General features: G+C 36.7%; 1 protein-coding gene across 10 annotated transcripts in view; it reads left to right on the top strand.

The window, feature by feature from the left end:
• LOC131439477 (protein amalgam-like) overlaps nt 1-20,416 on the top strand; it is a 125,077-nt gene that overhangs the window by 85,786 nt on the left and 18,875 nt on the right. For all 10 annotated transcript variants that reach the window (XM_058610520.1, XM_058610522.1, XM_058610527.1 and 7 more), the window contains 4 exons: nt 7,058-7,213; nt 16,392-16,714; nt 16,782-16,929; nt 18,023-18,120. In XM_058610520.1, coding sequence (XP_058466503.1) covers nt 7,058-7,213; nt 16,392-16,714; nt 16,782-16,929; nt 18,023-18,120 — 725 coding nt within the window. The remainder of the gene's footprint in view (nt 1-7,057; nt 7,214-16,391; nt 16,715-16,781; nt 16,930-18,022; nt 18,121-20,416) is intronic.

Genomic DNA, 20,416 nt, shown 5'->3' with positions numbered 1-20,416 from the left:
CATAGCCGAACAGGGTGTGAGCGGGCGGAGATTTATGATGTGTGACACTGAAGCATTACCGAAAGCGGTGAAATATTGGAGGTCCTTAATATTGTGATGTTCGATACCATGGAACTGTGATGTCAGTGAAATGATTGATGTCTCGTTCGATCATTTTATGGTAATTGGTTACGATCCTTGTCACTGTTCGAATGTCATAAGTTGACAGCTCTCGGTGTGGAGTTCCTAAGGCGAGAGCCTTGTGAAAGTAGTTTTTCTCTAATGTACTGTACTGGAACTATATATTCCCATTATTGCGGCTGCTTCTTGAGATTTTGATAGAAATTTATCATATTTATGGTAAGATCACATTAACTGCCCGGAAACATATTTTTGTATCATCATACGTACGTCAAAAGTAAATCTTTTTCTCAGCATTCATTTTTTACAACTTGCTTTACACTTTGTAAATTTTACCTCCACACACAAACTTTTGGATCTTTGACTAGACTCTGACCATCAAGGTTGTAAGTTTTTGTCCACTGCTGATTGAAGTTTTGAAACAGTTCTGACTCTTCTCCCATTTTTCGACAATCGGCCTTGATTATGGATAAAAATTTCTGAATTGGTCAGATTGCTCTGGATTGTTTAGAGGATTATTATCACAAGGAATATTTATCCCAGAGACATTACTTTCCTCGTACCATTTCTTTGTGACTGTAGAGTAGTGGCAAGATGTCAAATCGTACAAAAAGAGGAAATGAGTTTTAAGAATGTTGCTTTAGAATTGGCAATAGGCGTCTTCGATTTAGATTTCACTTCTAGTATTCCAGGTTGAGGTAAATGATTGGCTCATTTTACCGCACTCACAAATACCTTGCTAAACGAGATACTTTTTCGCAAATCATCCTGTTTCCAGTTCTTTAAATTTAGAAGAAGGTAGATAGAGGCTTCCTCTGCCGTTCGTAGAGTAGAATTTATAATTAGTTGAACATTGATATTTTTATTATGTGTTGCTTTGAAAAACATTTATTTTGCGATATAGGCCGACGTTTCGAAGAAATATCTCTTCATCTTCAAGGTACTTCTTCCGACTTGGTCATTATTTGAAGGAAAATAAATCTACTACCGGGTTTTATCATACCTTTCTCATATTGATCATATTTTCAAAAATATTACTGTAAAATTCATTAAGATAATTTTCTTCGAGTTTTGAGCAAAGATAGTTTGCTCGCGAATCAACTTATCGTCGCTTCGAATTAGGGTCTGAGATTGCGATATTTCCAGTTCTTTAAATTTAGAAGAAGGTAGATAGAGGCTTCCTCTGCCTCTGAGACATTACTTTCCTCGTACCATTTCTTTGTGACTGTAGAGTAGTGGCAAGATGTCAAATCGTACAAAAAGAGGAAATGAGTTTTAAGAATGTTGCTTTAGAATTAGCAATAGGCGATTTAGATTTCACTTCTAGTATTCCAGGTTGAGGTAAATGATTGACTCATTTTACCGCACTCACAAATACCTTGCTAAACGAGATACTTTTTCGCAAATCATCCTGTTTCCAGTTCTTTAAATTTAGAAGAAGGTAGATAGAGGCTTCCTCTGCCGTTCGTAGAGTAGAATTTATAATTAGTTGAACATTTATATTTTTATTATGTGTTGCTTTGAAAAGCATTTATTTTGCGATATAGGCCGACGTTTCGAAGAAATATCTCTTCATCTTCAAGGTACTTCTTCCGACTTGGTCATTATTTGAAGGAAAATAAATCTACTACCGGGTTTTATCATACCTTTCTCATATTGATCATATTTTCAAAAATATTACTGTAAAATTCATTAAGATAATTTTCTTCGAGTTTTGAGCAAAGATAGTTTGCTCGCGAATCAACTTATCGTCGCTTCGAATTACGGTCTGAGATTCCATTCACTCACCTGTAATTCCGAAACCGCAAGTCGAACCCGAATTAAATTCAAAATTCTTTGAATTGTAAGTTTGTGAATAGAGTTGTGTGACTACTCTGAGAAAACGATGTGAGTTACATTTCGAAGTTTTGGACCACTGGTTTTCTGGTACTTCCGGAACCGAGAATTTGCGATAACCGAAGTTGTGTTATTTGGCCATCAACTATTAAAACTAGCAAATTAGAATGTTATATTGTATGTGACCAATATTGTCACTGATTTTTTTTTAGAGATGACTAAACCGATTTTCAAAAACTTAGATTCAAATGAAAGGTTCTCTAGTCTCACACAAAGTTCCGGTCTCTTATTTGGATCCGACTTCTGGTTCCTGAATTGATGGGTGATATGCACCAAAAAAGTGAAATTAATGTTAACTTTTCTTGGAGATGGCAGAACCGATTTTCACAAATTTAGATTCAAACTAAAGGTCTTATGGTCCCATATAAAGTTTCTGATTTTAATTTGGAGATGGCTTTTTTTTTTTTTTTTTCAATTATAGAGGCTTTAACATCTTAGGTCATTCGCCTCTTCGGACCAGAAAATCTTTCTGACCCTATGTGCGGGGTTGGGAATCGAACCCAAGCGGGCTGCGTGAAAGGCATCGACTATCCCATCACGCTATACCCGTCCCCCTTAATTTGGAGATGGCTGAACAAACTTAGATTGTCTAGTCTGCAGACCATGAGAATCTGTAACCAAATAAACCATTGATATTCCCATAAATGATTTGCTGAATTTTATCAAAGTTCGACTACCGGTACATTGTTTCCAAAACTCAAATCGTCGTGAAGAATTTAAAAAAAAATTGTAGGTCATATTATTCTATGGTGTAATGAACCGAATGTCACTATGCCGATATCCAGCTTTCGATTCCAGAAGTACAAATAGTACTAATCAAATGTAATGAAATGGCGCTCACTTCACTTTCTCACATATGATTGAATAGATTTTCGCAAACTTAAAAGCAACAGAAATCTTCAAAACTATTTTTGAGCAATCTCTCTCTCCCTCTACGGAATTTTAGAATTTCATCTGGATCCGACTTCCGGTTCCCGAGTTATAGGGTAAAGTGTGTTCAATATTGATATACGCTGTTTGAAGGGGTTTATATTGCAGATGATTTTCCCAAAATGTTAACCCTTTCACTGCCATATTGATGGAGTTAGGGTGGTTCTTCTGATTTTCATTTTATTTAAATTTTTCTAAAACCTCTTTAACTAACCAATTGAAAATAACCAGGAATATTTTAGGAATTATTAGAAACCTTTCTGATTTTTTTCAGAATTTTTCAAAATGTATTTCATGTGAAAAAACATGTTCAAAATTTTCGATTTTTTTTTATTTAAGTTCGAATTGGTACCACTCAAGTTTTTACACCGAAAATAAATCATTTATGAGTACATTACGCTGTATTTTTTCAGATTTTCAAAAAATGTGGACGGATATAACATCAGACTTTAAAAAACAAAAAACCACGCGTTTCCATCTACAACTTGAGTTCAGGGCTTAAGAAAGAATTTCATTTCTAAAATTGTTTACACACGCCCGTACGTCTGTCTCGATTTAGCTAGTAATGATGTAGGGAAACGTTTCTTTTGAACGCATTAGTGAACATGTTGTCAGCGGACGGCTGTATTTCGTAAGGAAGGACTAGTGAGAGAATCAGAACTAATGAATTGACAAACATTTAGGTTTTAATATATGGTTTAAAGTTTTTGTTTATGAACTGATAAGTCATTTTACATTTCTTTACATTTATTGTATTCAAATCAAGTAAATCAACAAATACACTGTAGTCAATTTGAATCTCACATTTTTCTTATATTTAGTAAAAATTGTAGAGGACAATTAAATTATAGTTTTTTTTTTGGCAGAAAAAAGTAATTCCAGATACCAAGCGCAAAATAAAGAAAAATTCGAAACCAATCTAAAAAACATCAGTTTTAGGGTGAACTGTTCGTCGACGTTCTGTCTAACATGGTATGAATAGCCAAGTTGCCTGAAATTGCTCAACAAGACAGCTAAATTCAAACGGCTTAAGCTCATAAAGACGGATAAATCAAACTGGGATCAGACTGACAGTAAATCCGAAACAAAATGAATGAGAAGAGAAGACTTTAAAATATAACAGCTTCCTACTCGAATAATGGGGCGCGTGGCGACGATATCGTGGTGGTTGATGAATTCATGTATTTATTCACTTATGACCGCGGATAAGGATACAAGAAAAGTAATACGTCACCACAAGAAATTAACTAACGGTGTATTAACCACAGTTTTCAACAGCTGGTTGTAGATCTACCTATCATACTTCCAGCTGAAATTGGACAGCAACGATCTGCTGGGCATGTCATCAGGATAACGGACGACAAATATTTTCAAATGGTTCTTGAATGTGATTTGGCAGACTTAAGGAATGAGAAGCATAGCGACCAAAGTGGATCGATCAAATGGAGTATCCGAGTCTTGAATGGCTGACAAACAGTGGTCATAGTCTTAGTTGTATGAAGACGACTTCTAGAGACAGAATAGACGGGCTTGAGCTGATACATGAGAAAAGTACTCCGTGAAAGACCAGAAAAAGATCACTAAGTGCAAGGAAATGCGATGAATTATATTTGCGAAAGCTTATGAAGCTCGATTTTTATACATACCTTAGTTTCTCATTTATTCTTAGTTAATAAATATTTCGATTAAAGCAATAAAACAATACGATTTTCTGAAACTGTTTAATAAAGGGGTCTTCAGGTCTGTTTCTATTCAGGAAATAGCAAAAAACTGAAAATATTAAGTTTGAAAGAACAAGTTGTTTGTATACAAAAATTCTATTTCTATCTGGTTTATAGTATTTCTTGGGACTGCTAATAGCTAACCTCGAAACCTCCAGACTATTCCACAAGATGTTGAAGTTAGAAACGCATTAAAACCGTCCGCTGGCACACAAGTTCACTAATGCATTCCTTACATCATTGCGGGGTAAATCGACCCAGGCGTGCAGGCGTTCGTAAATAACATAAGATATAAAATTATTTCATCTTTTTTAATCACCTCAATACTCAAGCCCTGAACTCAAGTTGTAGATGGAAACGCATGGTATTCAATTCTAAGGGCATGTGATATATGATTTTAGAACTGAATACCAAGCGTCTCCTTCGGAAGATAATAATTTGATGAGGACGCATGGTTATTGGAATGATTTATTTTTTTAAGTGTCTAATATTATACATTTTTAAAAATCTGAAGCGTAATGTACTCATAAATGATTTATTTTTGATGTAAAATCTAGAGTGGTACCAAAATTGTAAGTGCGAATGAAAAAATATCGAAAACTTTTTACATTTTTTTCCACATGAAATACATTTTGAAAAATTCTAAAAAATTCTGAACGGTTTTTCATAAGTCCTAAAATATTCCTGATTTTTTCAATTTGTTTGTTAAAGAGGTTTTTGAAAAATCGAAATAAATTGAAAATCAGAAGAACCACCCTAACTCCACCAATATGGCAGTTAAAGGGTTAACATTTTGGGAAAATCATTTCCAATATAAACCGTTTCAAATAGCGAATATCAATTTTTTTCTGTTTTGGGACAGTTTTTATATGCAAACACGGCAACACCCTTTCTAAACTGATCTCAAAACTACATATATCGATAGCCATTATCAGTAGGCAACTAAACAAACCGATTCCGACTATTCTGGTTCCCGGTCTCCTGTTCCGGAAGCACAGGAAATAGTGGTCATATACTACCAAATTGATCTCACTCACTTTTCTCAGTGATTGTTTTTACCGAATTCCGCAAACCTAGATTCAAATAAAAGGTCTCACGATCCCATACGGAATTCCGGAATTTCATCCGGATCCGACTTCCGGTTCCGGAGTTATAGGGTAAAGTGTGTTAGATATTGTACACCGTCACTTAAACTAACGATACAAAAACCGTAAACAATGTTGTGAACTGGACTAAAGACCGTTATTCTCAATCTTAGGGTCAAATGAAAGGTCTTATAGTCCTACCAAAAATCACTGCATATTTTCGGGTGCAACAGAAATTTTAATCGTCGTTTAGAGTACGATGGCAAAATTGTATAAAATCTTCAAAATTTGAATAAAAACTAGTAAAGTTTGTAAGTCATGTTAGTTGGTGGCCGTACGAATCGACTTCGATTATACCGGCTTTCGGGTTCCGGTGCCGGAAGTGCACATAATAGTGAACTCACTTCGTTTTCTTAAGGATGACCTACGCAAGCAAAGCACTGTTTCATTCTGTATGTTATACTAGTTGGTGCACAAACAATCCCTTGGTTTCTTTAAAAAAAATTGAATAGAGTACCACAATATTATATATGAGAACGACATCACTAGGTATATCAAAACTGGTTATTATTTATTGTGTTAGCATTTTTCTATTTAAAAAAATTATTCAGGCCTCTTTGTGTATACGTTTTAAGTGACCGATCGATTATTATTTTTACAAGTGGGTTACAATTCTTGTTGAATTGTGTTTAAAATACATCTTCTACGTCTAGCTGCATCCGTTCTCTCAGTAAGATTTCAAAGTTGTTAGTTACTGGTTAAACTTTGCAGTTCAAGCGCTGCAAATCTCAATACAAATTGAGATACGAACTCGAGCTGTGTAAGCTTGTTACTTGACTTTCATACATCACAAAAAATATGCGATCCATAAATAGGTCTATTTCTTACGCTGTCCATTTATTCCATGCAGAATAGTGTACTTGTAGTGTCTATGGACAAAACAAATTATGCTTGAAAATAAAAACAGATGGTTGGAATAGAAAGCGTTTTCAAAAAGCTTTGCAAAAACGTAATATTTTTATACGTTAGTACACCGTGAAACACTTTTCAACTGATAGCTACACTCCACCTGCCTTTGACCAGTAGCCGAACCATCTGTGAATGTTTAGGTTAGTCGCCTAATATTAAACGATAAAAATTGTTTTCCAACATATTTTATACAGCAACCAACTGTTTGGTATCAGAACTTTATGTATTTTCAAATGACCTGTACTATAGCTACTGAATCCATTCCCTAGATGTAATAGCCGAATATATAAATCGCCAATACGACTACTAATTGTCTTTCGCTCTACTCTCTTTCAGGCACTTCATTCGGCAACTCGCTGTCGGATTCACTCTCAGATCCAGACTTCATCGATAGTCCTCCAATGATTCAACCCAAGTTCACTTCCCGATCCCAGTCGATACGGGCGGTCATAGGCGATTCGATCACACTGCCGTGCGACGTTGATAATCTAGGTGAGTATCGACTGCGGTCAAATAATGGAACAAATATTGCATAATTCGACACGGTATTGTGCTATGCTAGAACAGGTTCTTTAAAATTTGCTCATTTGTTTGTAAAAAAAAAGATCGAGCCATGCAATAGTTGTGTTTCGGGCATACAAACCTGGTTATATTGCTTTCGAAAGAACTTGCACGGACCGTATATCAACATACTCCAATCAGGTACAGCAAAGAGGACGGAATGCAAATGCAATAAAACCGCAGCATACCGAACTTGCAATCCGGCCGGGTAGCAATGAAATATGCAGTTGATTTTATTGTCCTTTGTCCCGTGGCGGTATGTGATGCCGATAGATAATTCTCTCAGTGATACTCCGAATTGAATAGGATCCACGAACGGGACGAACGAGCGGGAATCACTTTAGTTCACTTGATTTAGTGATTTTTGTTTTATTTTTCACCGAAATTCGGCTACAGCGAAAGTGCTATTCGCCTTTGTGGCTCGGTGCAGTTGTTGCAACATCGGTTCAGTCACTTTACTGTTTGTTGAAAACTTCAATGGAGGCTCCAGAACCGAAGTCTGGTGTGGCATGTTGGCTGTTCAATGCAATGTCACGGATTACGGACTGCGAACGGAGGCACACAAAAAGGTTTCTATTTTTATCTTTGTTGTGGTTGTATTTTTTTTTGTTGACAAAGAAGCATATCCTGCCTAGGTAAAATATTGATGGCGATGAAATAATTCAATGGGGAACGAAGTCAACCTCGGAATTGAAAATCAGTGATCGATTGTTTGTGGTCTTCGGTTCAGTTTGAATTTTAAAAAGTACTATTTACGATGAGCAGTGTGTGTTAGTGATGAGAAATGTGGGCAAATGAAACAAATAAATATGTTTGCAAATCAGGAGATTTAGTTTCATGTTAAAAATCGGAATACCTTTTTTCGGTTCATCTCTCAGAACTGGAATAATATTTCAAATTAAACGGTCAGTGTTTTTATTCCAAAAGACATCGAGTTTTTTTAAAATGACTGCTCTTATCTTGTATCGCGTTTCTAAATCTATCTTGTCACGTTCCTGAACAATAAAAATCTTTAACGATTTATTAATTTTAGTTTGACGTAAAGCCGCCATGACTAAGTTCAGTTTTTGCAATGACTGAGCGGAAATATATATTGAAGAAGCCAAGTGAAAGAAAAACTAACAGAAAAGATGATTTTTTTGGAAAAAGATACGCTCAGAGACAGGACACGAACCTGCGTTCTTATGCATTCCGTGCATACGCGCTACCATTTCGCCACTCTGATCTTGCTTTAGCCACACTAAAACTCACAGACATAGTAGCAACGTACATCGAACATGGTCCACATCCTGGCCGTCACCCGACCGATACCCTATATCCAAACATCTTCTCTGTCCATCAAACACCAGTCCTCTCACTTTATACCTATTTCTCCGATCAAGCATTGAGTAGGAGAGTGTATTTATAATCGCTTGTCACCTTCTTTAATGGTGCCAGTCGCTGGCTGGACATCAAAAAGGCACCTCCTGTCCTGTCTCTGAGCGTATCTTTTTCCAAAAAATTCATCTTTTCTGTTAGTTTTTCTTTCACTTGGCTTCTCCAATATATATTTCCGCTCAGTCATTGCAAAAACTGAAAAAAATCTCCTAATTCACCTAGTGATATGATAATGCCTTTTTCTTATCATTCAAACAGTTTCATATTAACGTATTTTATTGAGAGATTTTCGACACAATTTTGGCTAGATTCATTAAGGTTCGCTCAGATTGATTCGGATAATTAACAGAAGCTTACCGTATAAGCACATTTGCTGAGCCGAATGTATCAACAAAAATACTTTTAAATTTGTTTATTGAACCATATCTGAAAAAATAGAATGCGAATAGAATAATTTTTATTAGATGAATACGTTACCTATACGATTATATCCACGGAACATTTTTTTTTTTCGTCATGTACATTCGGAACTTATCAAATAAACTAATAGGGTTTTTGTACCAATAACTAGTCACCTCATCAGTGAGTCGTTATGTCATATTGTGGATTACTCGACTTTCCTTAAGTGATAAAATCGAACACGCTTCAGTTTTAAGGGCTGAGGCCAGTAGGTCGCGTATAACCACGTGACTCGCTCTGCGTATTACAATTCTCTCCATGCTCTTTCGCAAATGTGCAAAATAACTCCCGATGTTTGAGTTTTGATATTTTCGGTTACAAGTTTGACTACATCACATAAAATCCAATAAAGCTACCGCTTGTTTGGCAGCCTTGCTGAGCCGATTTTATTTCTCTCTCATATTTCGTTACGTTACCAGGATACAAGAGTAGAAAAAAATGTGCCGTCATAGAAATGGACTTACCTTTACTAAAATAACATTCACTTAATTTTTATCGCGACAACATATATGTTTTTATGCACTAATCGTATCTAAACTAAATTATCTAGACATTGTCAGGATAGATTTTTGATCCATGCTTTTGAGGGCGAGATATTCAATGAACAAGTTGAAAGACGGCGTTTTCAGCTAAGCAATTCTTCCTTAAGAAAAAAAGACTTTCCCAACCGCTAAAGTTAATAAATCATTCTGAAATTTTCACAGAATAATCTAAACTAATTTTCTAAGAGATTATCAGCTGGGTTTTTTGATATTCGTCACCGTTTCTGAGAAAATAAGATTTGAAGCGTGAAAATAGCCCTCTATATCACCCTAAAACACACTGGCCTCAGCCCTTAAGATGAAATGTAGCGGAATGCGAAAATAGCGTTTTTGATCAATTATTCAAAAACTAGACCGATTTTCGAAAAACCAAAAACACTAAAGTTTTCGAAATCAAATTTAGCATAACTAAGTATTCTTAGAATTTTGAAATTTTGCTTTGCCGAGCCGGAATTGGTTTTTGAAATGTATAAAAGGTTACTGTTCCGTTCCACGGGAATGATTTTAGAACTGAAAAGTAGTGTTTGTAGGAGAATTTCATAAAGAATCTGAAAATGCAACTCAAAATTAAAAAATTTTAGCTAAAGCAACCGAAATTTGAAAAAGTTTACATAAATTTTTCCGCATTTTTTTTTATTGCTTGCGCGCTGCTGTATCGTATTGAGGTGGTGTGAGAAATGCACGGTGGGCACGGTGGCATTATATCGTGATCAAAAATTACATATAAAATTATGACGCGAATTTATGCAGCATTGGGTTTTATGTTGAAATAAAAACGAGTTGAATATAATAAAATGGGTATTGTAAGAAATTGTTTATTTTCTAAGTAACTGTCATTTATGATGGTAATAATGTCCAATTCTGTTGAGTTCAATGCATTGATGTTGCTGAAGCAATAAAGCCTGGCTGTGTGATATCGTATAACAGGTATTATTTTAGATTGTAGCGATTTTTATAGCAAAACTATAACTTCATCATTGACAAACAATGTGATAAACATTGAAAAACAACAGGCATATACATGGTTAGCAAGTTGGTCAATACATATACATATAACTTCATGTTAGTCATTCATAATTACTCATGATTTAAAGCTCTAGTGTAAGAGTAATCACTAACAATAACGATTGAATTAGCATATATTCAAATTGTGAAGGATTCAAAAATCCATTACTTCCAGTCTTTTTTACGAACCAATATAAAGAGAGGTAAGCCCACTGCGCTCAATCATTGAAAGAAGTTCTTGTTTCTATGTGTCCGTTTCATGTGAATTCAGTATTCTTCCAATACGGCTCCGCCACTCCTTGGCTGCGAAGTCTGTTGAAACAAATGGTCATATTCCACAATAAATGTAATACCAAGACTTGCTTTGCTTGACGACGTTTATTCGAGTTGTTTATTATTATTGTTTGTATCACAGGTTAATGAACGATAATGCTTGGCTTGTATTCGTTTCATTCAGTAGCTTGTCAATTATGAAGTTATAGTTTTGCTACAAAAATTGCTACAATCTAAAATAATACCTGTTATACGATATTACACAGCCAAGCTTTATAGCTTCAGCAACATCAATGCATTGAACTCAACAGAATTTGACATTATTAGCATTATAAATGACAGTTACTTAGAAAATAAACGATTTCTTACAATACCCATTGTATTGTATTCAACTCTTTTTTATTTCAACACAAAACCCAATGCTGCATAAATTCGCGTCATTATTTTATATGTATGCATTTTTTTTTGCTCCCGATATAATGCCACCGTGCATACCTTGCATTTCTCACACCACCTCAATATGAAACAGCAGCGCGCAAGCAATAAAAAAATGCGGAAAAGTTTATGTTAACTTTTTCAAATTTCGGTTGTTTTAGCTAATATTTTATAATTTTGAGTTGCATTTTCAGATTCTTTGTGAAATTCTGCTACAAACACTACTTTTCACTTCTAAAATCATCCCCGTGGAACGGAACAGTAACCATTTATACATTTCAAAAACCAATTACGGCTCGGCAAAGCAAAATTTCAAAATTCTAAGAATACTTAGTTGTGATAAATTTGATTTCAAAAACTTAAGTGTTTTTGGTTTTTCAAAAATCGATCTAGTTTTTGAATAATTGATCAAAAACGCGATTTTCGCATTCCGCTACATTTCACCTTAAGGAACAACCAGTAGTGAACTTAAGAAGAAGATAAAATTTGCGATTTTCGAAATTTTGATTTGTGCTCAGCATTTCGCTAGAATCCTTTCTCAACGATTCAGTGTAATTGTTACGACTGGCTAACACCCTGACTGCCTCAAAGTAGCAAAACTCATTCATGTTTTCAAATCTGATGATCATTGTGATAATTACTATCTCATATCAACTCTATCCGTTTTCAACCAAAGTTTTGAAAAAATAGACTTCTTAAATTCTAAAATAAAAAGGCGGGTGGGTAATGTCAGAGACATAACTGGATGTCGTGAATACGAAAACAACTGACATGTTCCTTAACACTTTCGAATATCAATTAGTTGATCAATTGTATGAACTTGTATGTAGAATTTGAAACGATGCACCTAAACTAAAGTACAGATTAGTTACATTTAACATTCTGGAACACAAATATTATGAAATAACCAGTATAGTTCTTTATAATAAAATAATGGTGGCTCTGAAAAGAATCTTTTATGAAAGCGTTTGTGATGGAGAGTGATGAGTTGAATTCGAATTCCGATGGATGCCGCTGACTTCCGTCATCTAATTCCAGGCTGAACTGTTGTACGTGGGTGCGATACTGATATGGTTGGTGTAGGTGTAGCGTTTACAACCGATTATAATCTTCCAATAAAGAAAACATTAATTCACTGGGTTGATAAATGATATAATATGCCTAATTTATTGAACGAAACTATTAATATGATAGTGGTTTTGGCATAGTGAGCCGACGCCAAATCCAGCCAAAACAGTGGAGGTGTACTATGCTTCTTATATAAAGGCAGCAATCTCTTCTGGAAACACTCAGATCGATAAATTTCTGCATTTATAGTTCCAGTAATGTAAAAAATGGTTGACTTCAAACCACAGAAACATATTGCTTGCCATACCAGTACCTTTCGACCGAGTTTATCCACTTGAATCGACCTGTCCGCATCCCTCACATCCTCCCCAACGACGACAGTAAAGTATTGTGAACCTGGAAGGGTTTTTAAGTCCTCTTTTACATAAGACCCTGCAAAAGACGCGAATACAATTTCCGGGCCCTTGTTGCTGCTTGCTTCTTCTGTTTTATACTTTTTTTCCGAGATTTTCTGCTTCTTGTAGGTCTTTAGGTGATTTCGCCTCTTGATACGCTGGACCATTCCGACACTCGTTCCTGCTGTTTTGGCAAAATCACGTATTGACATTGATTTGTTCTTCATGATTAGAGATACAACTTTCTGGTCCAGTTTCGGGTTAAAAGAACCGGGTTTTCTGCCTCTTCCTGGTAGCTCATCCTAAGAATAATGTTCTCCAAACTTTTTAATCATGTTTTTAACACTGGCATGATGAATTACAAACCGCTTCGCCAATTTTCGCATAGTAATACCCTTCTCACTTAGCCATGTGTCCAGAACTTTAATTTCCACTTCCTTTTCAATACGCGATATTTTGAAAACGCAGAATTTCAACCGCTCAAACAAGTAAAGAATTGAAAGCTGACAGCTAAACGCACTGCATGCTGCGATCTGAGCATAAAAAAACCATCACAAATACATGCGTACAACACAAATGTATGTGGATGGCTTATTTTTGATACACTCCTTACCACGGTTATTTGCCGACGATACAGCTCTATTTTATTCTAACAATGATATCAATGCTATTACTAAGTCAATGGACAGCGATTTAAGTATTTTAGATCAATAGTTTAGTGCAAATCTTTTCACTTAATCTATGATTTTCCGCTCTACAAGAAAAATATAACCAACGCAATATCATACTCAATTGGGACATTATATCAATGAAAAAGTGTACTGTTTCAATTATTTAGGTATGTATTTCGACTCCACGTTAACCTGGATGCACCATATTAGATCTATTGAATCTATTGTTCACCAATGTTCACCAATACTGTTCATTCATGATAATCTGCATAACTTCATAGCTCACTATAATTCACAGTTTCCAACTGTATCTCACTCTGGAATAACACGTCGTAGCAACAACTTGTTAAGTAATGTAGCTTTCTTGTTTTAAAAACTGTCAACAGTAAATAATTTTTTTATGAATTTCTGATATTTTGAGCCTTTGTGAATCCCTTAATAGGAAATATTTTTCACTAGTTTTTTGCTAGATTATTGTTTTTTAGCTGAGATTAGTTCCAGGGAGTTCCTAAAAGAAATTCTTTGGTTATGGGGAGTGTGGTGGGAAATTAAAAGAAAGGCTTTGAAAGTATTGTAGTACCATTTTGATTGAAAGGATATTTTACTCGCTTGGAAGTGGAAGTGAATGATTACAGAAAAATTTTGAGACCTGAGTACTCAAGTGCAAGAAAATGGACCAAGATTTCTCTCAAAATTCAATTTTAGTGCCGGCCTGTTCCATAAATTTATTTAGCAACTCAAGTTGCTGGAAATGATTAGATCCGCTCATATTATCCTGCTACCTTAACCGGACAGCCGTGAATTTCGTGTTTCATCAATCGTCACCGTTTCGGGTTTTCACACAGCGATTTGCCTCCTGAATCAGAGAAAAGTTATACGAACTCATTTCAAACAAACTATTACTATAACGTTAACGATTATTACCATCACAGTTATACTATTTTTCTTATGTACACTAAAAATTAGTGAGTTCCTGTTTCGGTCATGATCAGCATTTCCCAAATACGCGTACTACCAAACCGTTGCGTTTCTGCTCTTCCTGTCAATGAGCTTATTTCCGCAAAATTCCGTGCATTTTCTGGTTCTCTGGTTTCGAATTGGTTGGTTTGTGGAATTGTAATTTTCGAAAGCTTGTTACGCACTGTCTATCCTCTGTGAACTCATTAGCATCCCTGGGATGATTCGAAATGGCAATACATGCGCCGGTTGGTGGCATGCAATGGGCAAATTGTGTTTAGTTCTATGTTAGTCAAACATTACATATTTTGGCTGTTCGGTGAAGCGTGACCTCAGCATAACGCTAATGGTGATTATATTTCAAATAATTGTTTTGCACTTTACGTTTGATTATGTGCGGCTTGTTCCGTTCTCTTGTCCCCTTTCGCTGACGATTGTTTACACGGGCTCGGAAGTTATTAGGCAGCGGTCTTTTAATTTTCGAATTTACATTGAAAATCAAATGCAGTCTCGCTCAATCGTTGGACAATTCGAACGAAACACAGTACTTTTACTGCAGGCGTTGTAAACAACCTTACCCGAAAAGATGGGGCTTATGACGACGACACTAATTAGAAATTTATGGCCGATTTAAATTCAAATGATGCTACGCAGGCACATGCGGTTCAGGCGAGTAGGAAGTGAAAATTCCACCAAACCGCGTGCTAATGCGGTGTTGGCTTTATGTTGGTAGGACAAGTTGTAGTGAAAATTTTTCCACACTCAGAATGAAACCAAGTTTTCTCTCTCGCATTAGCATAATCGTTATGGCTCTGCCTTTGCCGTAATTGAATAGAGATATGCACGGTTATGAACGAATTAAAGTGCACTGAGTGAATGTAAGTTGTTTTTTTTCCTCCAGTGCTTGGTGGGAGGAATAAACTTGAGGTAGGCTCTTCGTTGCAAGACGTTTATTTTTGCATTACTATGGTGTTGCAATGAAGGATATACCATTGTACAATAGCTAGAACAGCTGCTGGGTGAGACAGTGAAAAGTGCAAACTTTTTGCTTCCGGCAACAGAGAACGGTGTAAAATATTGCGTGTCGTTACTTTGCTTAAAATTGCATTTGCTGAATCCTTTGGTTGTGCATTTAAAAAATTCACAAACTTATGCTCAAATGAAAGGTATCATAGTCCCATAGGTAGCTATTGTATTTCATCCGGATCCGTTTTTCTAACTTTACTAACACTAAGAGTTCTTCCAGGTCGGAGTGCGAACATATGACAACTGGCTTGTATGTATGATCAGCGCCCTGTGCATTGAACCGCTAACTCGGGACAATTACACCAGTAGGTAGATTAAAACAGGTTTTTTTTCGTTATTAGTTTGTCGAAAGACCATGCTCTTACTCTGTACTGCGATGCGACATTCGAAAGTGAAATTCATGTAGTCTGAACAGCTGTGACAGTCTATAACATCGCATTACCCTACGATGATATTAATAGTTATTGGCATAAAGTTATCGATGATTTATTTCAATTATCCATACTTTAATCTCATCTCAATTATCCGATTGTAAAAGTGAAATAGATGTCCCTAGTTATCCTCCATATCGTTGCAGTCACGATATGTGAATTTTGTCGGCTAGCAACAGTTGCTAACTCGATCGCATGTCGACACGACAAATTTGAACTCACCATGGGAAGTTAGCTATTATTATAAACCATAATATAGCCACGCCAAGAGCACTAAACTGTTCCCATCCCCAGAAATTATAATGTTATGCTAGTGTCTAATCAAGCGAAGTGCTTTGTATTTTATTTTATACGAAAAATTTGTTTTTAATTTTCCGCATAGCATAGAAAGTTAAACAGCAAATTTCCATAACAATCAAACTATTGATCGCATATTAGGCAATAATGGAAATTCATTTGCCTCTTTCTAGGTAACAACATCCTGCTGTGGCGTCGAGGAAGTGCCGTTGTGACGGCAGCCAATCTTATCATTACCAGAGATTTGCGCTTCAAGCTGCTGAAAGGTTACACACTACAAATCAAGAACGTACGACCGCAGGATGCCGGTGACTACAGCTGCCAGGTGGGAGACCACGATAACCGAGATCTGGTACATACGGTTGAGATTTTGGTACCACCCTCCGTGCGGTCCAATCCGGAAACGGGGCACGTGACGGTTCGGAAAGGGGGCACAGCAACGCTCGAGTGTAAGGCCAGCGGGAATCCGGTGCCCAGCATCAGCTGGTCCAGAAAGGTTAGTTGAAGTTTTGCGAGCGTAATAGGTTACAAATCCTTTGAATAATGTTGGGATTTTAAATCAGGATTCATTGCACGGTTCGCCCCATCTGGCCGAGGGACCAACACTGATGCTGGAGAATGTCAACCGACAGGACAGTGGGACCTACCGTTGCTATGCGGACAATGGCATCCGGGAGCCCGTGTTTGTCGACATGCAACTCATCGTGCTGTGTAAGTACAAACAAATTTATCATTTTCCACTGATGGGGGGTGCCTGGGACCATCACTGAAAGCTTTGTCTGTGACAGACACGAAAACAATTAAACCAATGTGTTAGTTTGAAACATGGTTATATAAAAAAAATCTCGGAACCACTGATAGATGGCGGTACGGGATCGAGTGTCACTTGTTTGTCCCTCGCATGAGAATGGATGTTTGACAAGCTGAATAAATTAATTCGAGTTCCGAAATATGATTTCATATGAGAAATTCACACTGCATAAACTTTATCTGAATTGAAAATTTCGTCGGACCATTTTTTCGATTAAGATTTGGTCAGCCAACAGCTTGTCACATTAAAGTTAATCCCAATTGTTTCGGGGAAACGAATCTTGCATAAAGAAAACTGTACAGAAGAACATCATTCAACATTTGATGATTGTTCAAAAATATAACAAGCAACTAGGAGAAGGGGTTTCTCTAACCACTTTGTTTGATGGAAGAACATCCGAGTCGAAAATAGGGAATATGCAAATCAAAGTCAAGGCCGCACAATGACGAGACAGCTATTTGTCGGAGATGAAGAGCAACAAGTCATTGCGGTCTGATGTCTCTCTGATGGACTGATGTTGTGATGGGGGAAATGCCGTCATGACTTTCAATTTTCGTAGGATACTCCACATAATTTTGAATTTCATTCAATGGTTCATTTCATTTGAAGTACTGTATGACGTATTTACGGACCCCTAGTTTCGATGAATGGGATTTCTGGAAATACCCACATTATCCTTTTTACGGATAGCTGATTTTGTTGATGCTAAAAAATGTTTGAAGTATGCTGGATGAGTTGGTTCCATGATTATAATAATTACTTTTTCTGCAGTGCTTTCCTCTCCCGTACTCATTTCGGTCAGAGAGGATCCAATTAATTTAGTTTAGCCACAGGAAGGATCTCAGAAAAGTTCTCTTTTACTGAAATTCCGGCCTTTGTTTCAAGGCTAGGAAGGAATGTAATTTAATCGTACATAATTACTTCTGGGGCCAACGGCTTAGTCTCTGTTCGGTTGTATTAACCGTAGAAAAATGTTTTCCTTTTCTCGTTTAGCTCCGCCGGAGATCACAGTTGAGAAGACCTGGGTTCACGCCGGAGAAGGCTACGAGACACAACTGGTTTGCACCGTTCATGGAGATTCAACACCGGAGGTAAGTCTACTGATGAATTAAGGTAACATCGCTAAAGTCAAGCTTTTATGCCATACAGTTTGGCAGAACCAATGTTTCCTCTACAACTAGCAATATTAGAGAAAGAAGTTGAAAAACAAACGTTTCGTACAAATTCGAAATTTAGTTCCGCTACAGCGGAGCTTACCCACGTCGACTGACGGAATGATCGAACACTTTCTTTGTGAAATTGTAGAACATTCCTGTTTCTATTTTCAATATTGGTTTCTTTCCCGTACCTGACCGATTGCTATCTTTCACCGGCAAACTAGATTGCATTTGTAGCATTACTGATAGGTAAGTACATACTTCAGCGTCCTACGCTTCAGTCGAATTTTTTCCCTGGCTCGTCTTCGATTGTGCGGTTTCCTACCACCGCCTTTCGCCCACCAGGAGAGTAAAACTGGTGGAAACTATTCGGAAGATCAATTGCAGCTAGGTGTAGCCCGCCGAAGCGGATAAGCCATACCCTACTGTTTTGTATAGGAAATTCATTGCAGCAGATCTAGTCACACTGACAAGGGGAAAAATGCACCGGTCGCTAGTTCAACTACTCCAGCTGCGAGATGAAATGGATAGAATCGTTTCGGTGCTTCATCGACGAGAGGATGAGAGGATTTTGATTATCTAAATCTATTTTGGGGTGAAGACTGCATTTTGTGGTGGAAGCTCCACGTTTTTCGTTTTATTTGCGGTTGTCTGTTTCAGTCAGTTCAGAGTCGAGTTTTTGTTTCGACTTTTTTACGGATTGGAAAAAAAGTTTTATAGTAATTCTTCTAAAAATGTTTTACCTTGCCTCAGCAGATGTAAATTATGATACACTCTATTTATTTATTCATTCTTGCATTCATCTAACCTTAGGACGTTTAGCTCGGTTTTAAGGAATTCTGAACGTGAATGGAAGAAAACGCTTTGTCAAAAATTAGTTTTCATTGGAAGACATCGTCGGAAGGTTTTTTCAAATGTTATACACATCTGATTTAGCAATTTTAAGCCGTCTATACGTACACTTAAAAAAACCGTCAGTTAAACTGTGTTCATCAACTGGTAAAACCATGTTATATCATACACAGTTTGCGGTCTTGATTATGAACCACGTGCCTTAAAAATGGAATAATTGGTGCTCATAACAAAGGAATAGCTTTTTTGTATACGTTTTAAGTTGATCATGTAACCATGGATCAATAAGTCCCGAGACTAACAATGGAAACAACATTTTTTTTGCAAAATTTTTTTTATTCATCAACATAATCACCTTTTAAAGTGATACAATTGTTCCAACGTTCTTTTCCAATTTTTCAATACCATGTTTATAAAAAAAATTATCTTACGCTTCAAAATAAGCTTCAGTTTCAGCGATGATCTCCTCATTTGAGCCAATTCTTTTTCCCTGGAGCATTTTTTTAAGATCAGCAAAGAGCCAGTAGTCACTGGGGGCTAAATCTGGCGAGTATGGGGGTTGGAAAAGCAGATCAAAGCCCAATTCGTTCAATTTCGCCATTGTTTTCTTCGACTTGTGGCAGGGTGCATTGTCTTGATGAAAAAGGATTTTTTTTCTCTGCATGTGCGATCGTTTTTTTGCGATTTCCTCCTTCAAACGCACCAGTAAGTCAATATAATAATCACTGTTGATCGATTTACCTTTTTCGAGGTAGTCAATGAAAATCACGCCATGCGTATCCCAAAAAACTGACGCCATGACTTTACCAGCTGACTGCTGCGTTTTCGGACGCTTCGGACGGCTTTCACCAGCTGTGCGCCACTCAGATGACTGCCGCTTCGACTCTGGAGTGTAGTGATGTATCCATTTTCGTCCATGGTCACGTAACGACGCAAGAAATCTTTTTTGTTGCGAGTAAATAGCGATAAACTGCTTTCTGAATCATTAACTCACTTTACGATCTTTCATTATAATTTTTGTCACTTCACTCACATTTTCCGGTGTAACGGCTTCCACAGATCTACCCGAGCGTTCCGCGTCATTTGTGTCGGTACGACCACGTTTAAACTGGGCGAACCACCGACAAATCGTTGCTTTTGATGGACAAGAGTTCGGATAACATTTTTCAATCCATTGTTTCGCTTGAACGGTGTTTTTACCCATTAAAAAACAATGTTTTATCAAAACACGAAACTCGGTTTTTTTCCATTTTTTAAACAAACTACAAAACGACTTTACTCCAACCTCGCTCAGCTGTTTCTGGTCGGGTCGACATAAAATTTTGACCCGTTTCAAGCAAAGGTTAGTACTCTAGAAAGACGTGGTTACTGGTTTACT

This window comes from Malaya genurostris, chromosome 3, assembly GCF_030247185.1.
Source record: "Malaya genurostris strain Urasoe2022 chromosome 3, Malgen_1.1, whole genome shotgun sequence".
In the NCBI taxonomy this organism is placed as follows: Eukaryota; Metazoa; Arthropoda; class Insecta; order Diptera; family Culicidae; genus Malaya; species Malaya genurostris.
The sequence above is the reverse complement of the archived record's forward strand: the minus strand, read 5'-3'. Positions and strand labels throughout refer to the sequence as shown.